At 37.2% G+C, this 12,019-nt stretch overlaps 1 protein-coding gene across 2 annotated transcripts in view; it reads left to right on the top strand.

The window, feature by feature from the left end:
- SLC1A1 (solute carrier family 1 member 1) overlaps positions 1-8,923 on the top strand; it is a 72,684-nt gene extending 63,761 nt beyond the window's left edge. For both annotated transcript variants that reach the window (XM_072992152.2, XM_072992151.2), the window contains exons 8-12: positions 1,886-1,993; positions 3,073-3,195; positions 3,415-3,609; positions 4,140-4,274; positions 6,157-8,923. In XM_072992152.2, the coding sequence (XP_072848253.1) occupies positions 1,886-1,993; positions 3,073-3,195; positions 3,415-3,609; positions 4,140-4,274; positions 6,157-6,403 (808 nt within the window). In that variant the 3' untranslated portion in view covers positions 6,404-8,923. The remainder of the gene's footprint in view (positions 1-1,885; positions 1,994-3,072; positions 3,196-3,414; positions 3,610-4,139; positions 4,275-6,156) is intronic.
- Positions 8,924-12,019: the final 3,096 nt, after the last annotated feature.

The raw sequence follows: 12,019 nt of genomic DNA, 5'->3' as shown, positions 1-12,019 counted from the left end.
ACTCCCTAAAACTGTATCCTGTAGGAAGCATGCAGTCTTGCCACAATTTATGGATCCTCCAGCACCCCTGCCTACAAAGCTCCTAATTTTAATTTTTTTTAATTGCGCTTTTCAGAGTTAAAAAGCCCACTTTTTAAGCTAAACCAGTTTTAGATAACTTTTTACAGTACATAACTTGCATTTTAAAATGGAAATGCAGATTAACCCCTTTAGTCCCACTCTCTTGGTAGTGCAGACCTTGGGTTGCTGGCAAATTCAAAAAGTTGACCTCTGTTCTTTGTCCACCCCACTCTAGCAAGTTAAAAATAATTCTTCAAAGGTAATCCTGCCACAATTTTATCTGTTAAAACATTTACTTAGAACAGTCTATCCACATGCCTCTCCAGATAGAATGCACTCGTACACCTTCCCATGAAAACTAACTCTATATGAATTATTCTTATCCTTGGCATCTGAAATCCTTCTGGACTATAGCTTCTAGAAGCCCTAACCAACTCAGCAATGAGCATTTTCTGGACCTGCATAGCCTGCAGAGGAGCAAGTCTTGACAGAAGTTTCTGCATTGTTCTGCTAAAGAATTGCATCTGAAAATGGTTGAAATTACTGACTCTATTTCAAGTTAGAGTATACATGACTGGGAGTGATCTTGTTTGGGTCACTTTAGAATAGTTTGAAATGGTGGAGCTTGGTTATATCATTCTGTCCATTCACATTGAAATTGCTCTTGCAGCACCTGTAGTTGCTATCTGATCAACTACATGTTGACTAATTGCTGTAAGCAGCCCAGAAACCTTTCGGTAGAGTGGGCGGCATATAAGTTAAATAAATAAATAAATGTTGGCATTAGATTGCTCCATTTGGTCACAATGTGCCTCTCCTTGTGTTGCTCCCCACCGTCTATTTTGTAATAGCTGTCAATCAGTTGGGAAACAGCCTGCTTCCATTTGCTTGCTTGTGGACATTAATGTTGGATTTTTATGCACCTAAAGGAGGGTGTATAAGGTGCCATGATTCAGCCCTGTGCTTCTTCTTTTTTTTTAAAAAAAATTAATTTTTGGCAAGTGGTATAGTGCTGCATTGTTTCATCACCGAAGAACCTTAAATTACCCCTTTTCTCTCATTTCCAAAATACATTTCCGTCTTAAAAAAAATAAGCATCACTGCTAATTGTACTATTATAATATGTAGTCTTCATTGACAGTTATCAAACAATATCAATTTTGCAAAACTGGCAACTTGCAAAACTCTTAGTCCTGCCAGATGTGCATTTGTATCTCTTTCATTGTGAGTGGAAAGATGATATGCTGGGTTAAGACACACATCCTTCTATATTGTGTTTTCACATACATTGGGGCCACTAGCTGTGGTTAACAATTGTATTGTGGGATTTATAGTGCATCTGGGGAAAAAAGAAGAGTGATGTCATTTCCAATGTGAGAAAAAGAACACTTTTGGAAAAGCCAATAGCAAATGCACTACAAGGGGTCAGTGGTGAAAACCTGCATGACACTTTCACTAAACACCACTGTTGATTTTAAAACTAATGGAACAAACTAAACATCTTGAGGTTTAGACATTAACAGCAATAAATAAATATTCCTGCTTCTCATGTTTAATACCAACAGATTGATTTTCAGATTTATGTTCCAAGCTCTGCAAATATATTATAAAACATATTTTTATAGTAAGAGCTGTGAAATAGCACATAGGCTGCAATTATGTACCCAGTTTCCTAGAAATAAACTCTGCTTGTTTGTTATATCCCACTTTTTCTTCAAACATGGTGCCCAGGATGACCATATATGTCAATAGCACTTGTTTCTGAGTAGACATATTATAGTATTGCACTGCAAATTCCCATGTAATACTTTTTTGTGCATTGTAGGTATATGCCGTGTGGTATTTTATTTTTAATTGCTGGAAAAATAATAGAAGTTGAAGACTGGGAGATTTTTCGCAAACTGGGTCTTTATATGGCTACTGTACTAAGTGGGTATGTTACTCTTTGAACAATAAAATATAGTGATTTACATTTGATTTTTTTCTGGTGGTGAGATTCTTCTATAATTGGATAAAGAAAACTGCCCATTTTATAGACTAATTTCACTATACTTCAGAGATATTGAAAATATATTGAATTAATAATGGATCATTTTAATGTGACTTCTTGGCTTCTCGGCAGTATAGAAGAAGACTAAGAATAAAGTCATTGCTCCTTTATCTCTCTTTTCAGTCACTTATAAGAGATAATTAATATAGCAATTGTATATTTATGATTATATATATATTATATTGATTTATTTTATGTTGTAAGCCGCCCCGAGTAGACATGGTCTAGAGAGGCGGGGTATAAATTAAATAAATAAATAAATAAATAAATAAATAAATAAATAAATAAATAAATAAATAAATAAATAAATAAATAAATAAATAATGGGCAAAATGCCGTTGGCATAGTTACACCAATGTAAACTAGATCTGGACACCAGAAATAAATAACTCAAATTAATTGAAAACTTCCTATCTCCCCATTTTAAGGTCAGATAATCCCTTTTGCTCTGGGGAAGTCTTTGAGAGCCCTGGGGCAGAGAGGAGCCTGTAACAATCAAAAATTGCCACCAGAGCACTGCTTCTGGAATCCACACTGCTGGTAACCATCCAACAGCAAATTTTTTTACTGTGAAAGACTCCCCCTCCAACATATTGCTGTCGGATGGCCACCAGCAGTGCAGATTCCAACATAATTGTGTTCATCTTTGTGCATGTGTGTGCATTGGTGTGTGTTTTCCCATAAGAGCTGGGAAATGATATTTTGCAGAATAGATTTCTGAAGTCTGTACAAAGGAGAGTAGGCACAAACCTGTAGTTCTTCATGGATAATGTCTGTGTGTTATCCATTACATTGACAATTATCCCACGTGCCATCATTGTGCTTTGGAATGTATCTTTCATTATATTTGTAATTCTAGGACAGTTTATCTCAAGTTCTTATGTCATTCTTGATAGGGTTTAAAACTTATGTAAGTCTCTCTTCTGTGACTTGATTGCAAAGTGCTGTGTTTTCTTTTTCAGACTTGCAATCCATTCAGTAGTAATTCTGCCGTTAATATACTTAATCATAGTCCGGAAAAATCCATATAAGTTTGCTATAGGAATGGCTCAAGCACTTTTGACAGCACTTATGATTTCCTCCAGGTAAGAATCACACAGTTTGTTCTCTTGTTATGCAATTTGCCTTTTGACTTATAGAAATTAAATGCTTTTCTATATTCTGCCACTGTTTTTCAGATAAATTCCACATCTTGATTTCTGCTGGGTGACCTTATAGCTAAATGAGTAGGCATGCAATGTAGCATTTTATTAGTATGTTTCTGAAAGCATTTTCTTTGTTTTCTTCCAATGTGTGTGATCCAGCTCTGCCACTTTACCTGTCACCTTTCGCTGTGCAGAAGAAAAAAACCATGTTGACAAGAGAATTACTCGATTTGTTTTACCAGTTGGAGCTACAATCAACATGGATGGTACTGCACTATATGAAGCAGTGGCTGCTGTTTTTATTGCACAGCTTAATGACCTAGAGCTAGATATTGGCCAGATTGTAACCATTAGGTAAGAATTGTATTGCGACATGCTTTTTGTTTAATTTTTTTTTTAGCAATGAGCTGTTGATTTTTGTCATTCACAATGCTTAATACACTCCAAGGAGAATCAATTACAATATCTTACCTTACTGAAAACTGAACTGCATGTCTAGAGAGAACAGAAAAATCTTCAGTCACAGTGAATCAGCTATGCAAGTGGAGGTTTACATTATCACATACATATGAGGATATAAGCATTTGGGCCCTGTGAATTTTAGTAGCTTTGAAAACCCATTGGTACTATTCTCCTCATTAATTTCCCCACTGCGAAAGAATGTGTGTGGGGGGGAGGGTATATGTCACCCTTTCTGCAGTTATATGGGAATGCAGTGTTTCACACGTTTCTTCATAATCCAAATGAGACATGAATCAGGTGGGGTTCTCTGTGGTGGGGGAGGACTTTGAATGGTCTGAAACCTGGAAAACCCTTTCCATGACATTACAAGTCTGAACAAAGCAGAAACTTATCTAGTGTCTTTTGGTTGGTTCTGGATGTAGCGTAACAGCAACAGCAGCCAGCATTGGAGCTGCAGGAGTGCCACAGGCTGGACTAGTTACCATGGTAATTGTACTGAGTGCAGTTGGACTGCCAGCTGAAGACGTGACCCTCATCATTGCAGTGGACTGGCTTCTGTAAGTTTCAGATTTTGATTCTTTCTATCCTACATATAAACACCTGTCATCAAATGTAGGAACCTGATAGCCTAATATTTTTCCATACTAGACAACATGTTAGCAGCAGCTGCAACAGGTCTATTATACATTTGATTTTGAACAGGACATGCAAGATACATCTCTGCAGGGAAATATTCATTAGCTTGCTGCATCATTTTTGAGAATCCAGTGGAGAGGAAATCTGAAAGTATAGACCTTGTTTTATTTTGAACTGAAAAACTGCCTCTGTTGGTACAGGTCTACATATTCTGAAGCTATTTTCACATGTCTTGTGCAAGGATAAACTAATTACTTCTCCATGTTTGAAACTGAAGTGGGAACATGAAATTGTACAAGAGCCTATGAATCTCTGCTAACTACACAGTAAATTTGCAACAAAACGGAAATCACACATTAGAACAAGTACAAGCTATTACTGTATTAAAATCAGTACATCTACACAGAGGTATTTTCCACCCAGTTACTATGCTGAAGTTACATTGATGCTGTATTGCTGAATACATAAAGCACATGTTCATCTAGTAATTTACTGATCCAGACAGGCTATTGTGTACTTTTGTGCAGTCAGTACATGTTTTAAATATTTTGTTTTTTAATCTGTGAACACACAATTTAGTTATTTCACAGTCATATTAAGTTTCCCTGACATCCAGTAACAAATATTGATAAGGGTCAGATTAAGCATTTTGTTCTATAGCTTCTAGATACCACATTAATGTAAATTTGATCGAACAGCCACATGTGGTAGTAAATCAATTCCCTGCTGAAATTTAGATATGTAGTTTCAATCTTGTCTCTTATTTTTTAAATTTAAAATATTGCTCCTTCTGCAAGAAGCAAATGGCACTGTGATTATGTACAGTAACAATGTGTCAGACCATTTATGACTTCAGCAGGTTGGTCACATCATGGTGCCATGTTGATTATTAGTTTTTCATTTATCACTTTAAATGTATAATTTTTCATCCTTTGGAAAATAACTCATTAGCAATATGTAATTTAGAAAGTGCGAGATTATCTTTTCCTGTTAGCTTATGGGTATTTCCTAGTTAATTGCTTAACACAGTAATTTCTGTTTGGTTGTAAATGCCACAAATTTCTTACACAGCAAGAAATTTGCTGTGTAACACACACACACACACACACACACACACACACACACACACACACACACACACACACACACACACACACACACACACACACACACACACACACACACACACACACACACACACACACACACACACACACACACATTCAGAGAGAGACAGGACATAGACCTGACCGTATCAGAGCCACACCTACAGGTCCTGGAGCTCTTGCCTGAATGTGCCACAGTTTCCCACTGCCTCTGTCACAAGTGTCACTTATCTATGGTTGGGGAAGCTAGTCTACTTGATGGACATCATATAACCCTGTAGCCTTGACTTGAACTGCTTGACAGTACTACTCTGTGATCAAAGGAATGGTGCAAGTACAGAGTTTGCACAGGTCTCATGTGACATTCCAGACCTTTCAACAAATCTTTAAAAAGAGTTTCTGTTTCAGAATCCAGTTTTTGGCTGAAGTTCGTCTCCTTAGATCATAGCATGCATGAACTGTACTTCAAAAAGTACTTTAAAAATGAATCTAAATAGAATGTAATATTGAATTTTTGAATAGCCAAGATTAAAAATCAAAATATGAACCTTGAAATTCATGTTTTAAAACCAAGCTTTTGAATTTGATCTTCCCCAGATTTTGCTTCAGGTCTAGTACATACCCTTAAAATGTTTGTTCTGCAGACATTGATTAATTTGAAACATAATTTCTCTGACTCCAAATGCCTATTCTTTAGGGATCGATTCAGAACAATGGTGAATGTTCTTGGTGATGCCTTTGGAACTGGAATTGTGGAGAAGCTCTCCAAAAATGAACTGGAGCACATGGATGTCAGCTCTGAAGTCAACATAGTGAATCCCTTTTCCTTGGAAACAACCATGCTTGACAGTGAAGAAACAGAAACCAAGAAATCCTATGTGAATGGAGCCTTTGCCATAGATAAATCTGACACCATATCATTCACGCAGACATCACAATTCTGAATCTGACAGACTGGCAGGGGACTAACACTGGATTTAAACACCTGGGAGGCGCCGTGTTGACTGGGCCCCTTACACTCCTGACTCCCCACATGCTGTGCTTTCTCCTCAGCCTGCATTCTCATACAGGCATATCAGGAACGAGGCACAGGTTCTGTGTTTCACAAGTCCCTCCACTCTTCAGCTGCCACAACACAATCACCACACTCATTCCACTCCTCCTCTTGCATAGGCTACCAGTGTTTTGCCTTCCACCACAACTAGGAACATGGCCACTCTCCCTACACAGTCATTTGATGGGGGAGCAAGTGATATGTTCAGAGCTGTGGAAATCTCTAGGAGAGCCCAGTGCAGAGATATAAGCATATCCTTGGCAGAAACATGATTGCCAAGAAATATGTAGCATTAGAGGACACACATAACGGAGAAACTGCACTCAACAGGCTAAAATTATCCAGCATTACTGTATAGAAACTCTAAAAGACATCATCACAGATAGTTACTTTGAAAGCTAAAGAGAGTATATACCCCTTTCATACAGAGGCATATAATTTTCCCCACTTCTTAATTTGCAGCATTTGAGCATTCTAGACAGACTATAAAACTGTAGTTTTTAAAAAGTTTTACTATATTCCTGAAGATTTAGGGTGTCTGCTTGCAATGAGCATGGTTATAGGTGAAGGCAGAGAACTGAAAGATGCAGTATGTTCTTTTCTGAGGCATAGTACAGTTTTTTCCATAAATCTATTTTGTGCATAGAATTTCTCTCTCTTTTTGGCATGGGTGGGAATCCTTTCACTTTTGTTACTTTAATACCTTGTTGGATATTTCTGTCTATATTGGCTGAAATCCTATTGGCATAAGTTAACATGCAAGGTACTGGGCTTTCTAGGAATCCATTTTGCCCTTGAGAAAATTTTGGGAACCTTTGGAAGGTGGAAGAGTGTTGGAAAATCACTGCCTGTTTACCACCAACAGCCCTAATGCAGTGGCAGGAACCTTATTGGTAATTTTCCGATATTAAAAATCCCTCACACACCCCCACCCGAAGGTTCCCAAAGGCTTTCCCATAGTAAAAGAAATCCTTAGGGAGGCTTAGAATCTGAGGAGAGGAGATGATAGGAAGTTTATAGTTTAATTAAATTGAAGATTTCCGTCATTGCACAGCATACATTCACATCAATAGAATTTCAGCCATTGAGTCTATGTCAAAACATTAATTCTTATACTATAGTTAATCATTAAGTAGGGAAAACTCATGGAAATGAACCCATAATAAGTATTAATTATTATTTTTTGAGAGAGAGAATGAGAGAGAATTTAAAGCAAATGATTCTGGAAACTGGATGTTACTGCACAAGACTCTTCATTATTATTATTATTTTCATCAGAAATTATTGAAGGATGTAATAGGATTTCAACTGCTGAGCTAATCACAGCAGCTGTGCAGCAAACAAAAATTCTATTTACTTTTCTTCTTTGGGTCATTTGGAAGTGGCAGATATGACTTCAGACAGTATTTACAGAGAAAACAGATAAAGATAGAGGGTAGAGTCAAGTGGTTTGCAGGTAGACATCTGCTCATGCAGCAGACATTCCATTATTTTCTTCCCTCTGTACTTCCCACATATCCTCAAAATGATCTCCTTTGTAGCAGACCTTGAGGGCCTGTGGGGATGAATTACTACCCCTTTGTTCCACTGTTATAAGTTTTCTCTCAGTGGGAGGGGCTGAATGGACACAATTCGAACTGCATAGCTATTCATGGCTTGAGGATAATTTAAACTTCCAAAATTCTTCTGTCAGTTCCACTGAATAATCGCTCCTGTTTCATTCAGTTTTGTTTGCTGCTTGCTCCAATTTTTTCACTGAACCTGTAAACATTCAGTGGCAAATTGCTAGACCTGCTGACAAAGATGAGTCAATGAGATCTCAGTATATCTACCAGCATATGTCCACTGAATGGTGAAAAAGAATTAGCAGCTTTCTACAGTCATTCATAACATAATGAAGACATGTTCTCATGTTCTTAAAATGTCAGTATGGCTTTAACATTCCAAAATATTTAATATTTTGCTTCGTATCTACTTCTCAGATTCTCATATTGTAATTTTCTTCTTACATAACTAAACGTATTGCAGCATATAAAGTTATGTGGTTTTGCCCATTACTTTTTAGCCCTCTGCCTTGTAACACAAAGTAACATTCAAAGACCTTTTTTGTAAATAAGCTTGTGTTCAACTGAGGAATGCACTTAATTACTATAAAGAAACACAGAAATTTATGTAGCATTCAGACAGACCCAGTCTTACACTTTTGTACTCAGTAACAAAGCCACAATATGTGCCAAAGAGAACTGATAAGAAAATATAGATAGAACAAGTTTTATAAATTGCACTTTAATTTAAGTGAGAGACATAATACTGTATGTATTTAAATATTATAAGCTATAAATGCAGCGTGCATATAAAGTGCAAGTGTTGATATGTTTATACAAAATAAAGGAGTGTACAGTGTAAATCAGCTCTTTATCTTGTGCACAGTTATTTTTAAAGAAACATTCGTACAGCTTTGCTATTGCTAGAGAAGGGAGATGTCCGTAGCCAACAATGTTAAAGCCTTTTCTCCGCACCTCTCTTTTTGTAACAATCCCTACATCTCTGTCTCTACTCCCCCTTCTTTCATATCAGCAAATAGTTCAGGCCACCCTATTTTGAAGCTGTCCTTATTACATACCTGTATATAGATTTGGACCCAGGAACAAATACATAATGTGAGGTTAGCCGTAAAATGGAGAGAGAATAAAAATTAAGCTACGAAGCCTTAGTTCCCTACAGCGTTACAAGACTGCTCTAGAGCAAGCATTTTGTGAGATTGACCAGTATCTCTTCGTTAACTAAAGACAATTGGCTGCTAGATCAATTGACTAGAATGAAGTCACCTGTGTTTTGGCAAATGCTTATTTTGAAAGAAACAATGATGGACTAGCCAGTTCTTAGGCTTCTGCCATTGGACCTAAATGAGAATTGCTTTGAAAATGAGAAGGTCAAGATGGCTATTTGGAATTTGCCTGGACTGTGTAGCAAACCCAAATAATCAAACTAAAACCAATGAGGCTAGATATACAACAATAACAAGAAACATTAGTCTCATCATGTGCATATTACACAATCTAACTAGGTTGATTGCTTTAGTTGTACTTATGTTTATATGAACTGCTTTGTGGAGTCATCTGAGAGTGAAAAGATAAGATAGAAAAATTTAAAAATAATATTCTATATCTTTTACTCTTCTAGATTTCTCATGGTTATAGCCAGGTGAAATAAATCATGTAGAACATCATAAACTATAATCAATGTGTATTTTCATCTTTGTATTAATTTAGGCACCACAGAAGCACATGTAACGAGTCACTGGGTCTTTATGGAAACATGCAGTGAGGTCCATGTGCACAATAGGGCTGTTTATTTCCCTTGACAGCAGGCAGCTCCCCTGTGGTGTGTTGGAAGTGGCTAATCTGGAGAAGCCCCTACTGAGAGCAAAAAGGTTTAATGCTGTAAGCATAAGCTCATGCAGGTGCAGGAAGGGGCTTGCTGGAGCTGGACTATTAGCTTACTTAAGAAGCTGCAAAAATGATCTTTCAGGTCATTGGTTAATGCATATGTTATTTGCCAGGAATTGAATACATGGACTCTGACCCTGAGTCTTCAGAAGGATAGGCATAGATCCAAGTGTGCAGTTGTTATTAACCTCCACCGGGGTTACTAGGCATAAGTATAGGAAACCTTTGGATATTTAAAAATTTTCTATCAAATAGCAATATGTATTAAGTATAGTATGGAATTTTTCCATTGGAGAAAAGACAGTGCAACTGTAGTTTTGCTTTTAGTTCTCTCCATCATAGTTATAATGTGTCAATATTGCATTCAAAATATTAAAAAGCTTACTTCATTTGTGTATTTATGGCCTGGTTTGTTTCTAACAGAAGACAATTTAAGCAGTGCTTCTCACATTTACCACACTGTATTCAAATGGGCCTACTCTGATTGATACTTATTATCCTAAGTAAATTGCTGCTACAGTTGGCATATTTGAATCAATTGAATTTATGGAAGAATTAGCACACAAAATCCCCACTGGTTCAGTAGGTCCACTCTAGTGTGATATACTATGCTAAGCAACAGGATTTTGGCCAATACTGTATTTGAAAGGTTACAGGTTTCCACATTATCAAAACAAGCATGATTTGGAAAGCACAACTTTAACTTAGGTTCTTCAGACAAACCATGGTTAAAATAAGCCACAACTAATTCTGCTTTTGATAAATCAACAAGTATGATTAGTTGAAAACAGAAGGGGAGGCATCCAATTTATTTGTGGCCACACCCCAGTCTTGCTCATGTGACACTAATTTAATTACTTAAATGTTACATATGAATGGAATCTCTATAACTCTGACTATAAGGCTCTCAGTACAATGATTTTGCAATGGTCTTCTGTCTCACCAAATGTCCAGGCACCCCCTCTCTCACAGACTCCATTCACACAAACATGCACTCTTTAAGTATTTTGTATTTATGTGCAGGTGTGTACACGCACATACCAACAATTTTTTAAAATGTAGTTTTGCAAACTTGGGTGAATTCTGTCTAATAATCAGTTCTCTCTCAGGCCGCAGTCACACAAGAGAAATTCCCCACCTTTCTTGCATCTTCTACTTCCTGTATAGTTGTGTGTTGTGGTCACGTTGCATATATCCTGTGATAGTGGTTCATATTTTTTTTAACTGTTCCCCTTTTTTGGTGAATTAGATGCAATACACCCCTTGAGGAGGGCACATCCCCTTCCTTTTCTTTTGCCTTTCCCTGACCCCTTCCCTTTATAAAACATGTGTAGGTACATCACTGTGTCAGCAAAATGCCCTTGCTGGCCACATACTGAGCTGGGCCATTTCTTCCTATTTCCGTGCTTTGTTGCCATCCATGGAGGAGAACCCACAGCACATTGCAGTGGTGGTCAAAAGACAGTAGAGAGACTGATGCCCCATATTTGACATAAGTATACATATGCGCCAACATTCCCATTTGAAAATTATTTTTTTAAAAAAGTAAGGGAATTTGATGACAGCGGGTGAAGGAGGTGGGACCGCACACCAGATGCATAGGAAATGAATTCGTTTTGGAGTACAGACTCAGTGGGATGTTGGTTGTTCTGCGCAATGAAATGTGGAACAAATATAGTAGTAGCCTCCCATCAGGCTGGATTTGATGCAGAGAAAGCATGGAACAAAAGAATCAATAATGGCCTTGCATCATCTGAATCCTAAAAAGGCTGAAATTCAAAGGAGTAACTCGGAACCATTTTGCTGGAATGACCACAGCCTGACTGTCTTTCACACACAGAGACATTTGAAGTGGATTGTATAAGTGGCTATGCGGAAATGTTATATGGGAAACTGATAATCCAAGAAATATTTTCAGACAGAGGAACTCAGAGGGATTAGAAAGAAATCTAGGTTCTGTCTTCTACAATGTTACACAGCTTACATAATATGATTTGTTTAAAAATTCCATCCATAGATACAAAAATGTTTAGGAAGGAACTACCCTGAAAATTATA

Source organism: Pogona vitticeps, chromosome 2 (assembly GCF_051106095.1).
Source record: "Pogona vitticeps strain Pit_001003342236 chromosome 2, PviZW2.1, whole genome shotgun sequence".
NCBI lineage: Eukaryota > Metazoa > Chordata > Lepidosauria > Squamata > Agamidae > Pogona > Pogona vitticeps.
Note: the sequence above shows the minus strand (reverse complement) of the source record. Positions and strands in the feature narration are given on the sequence as shown.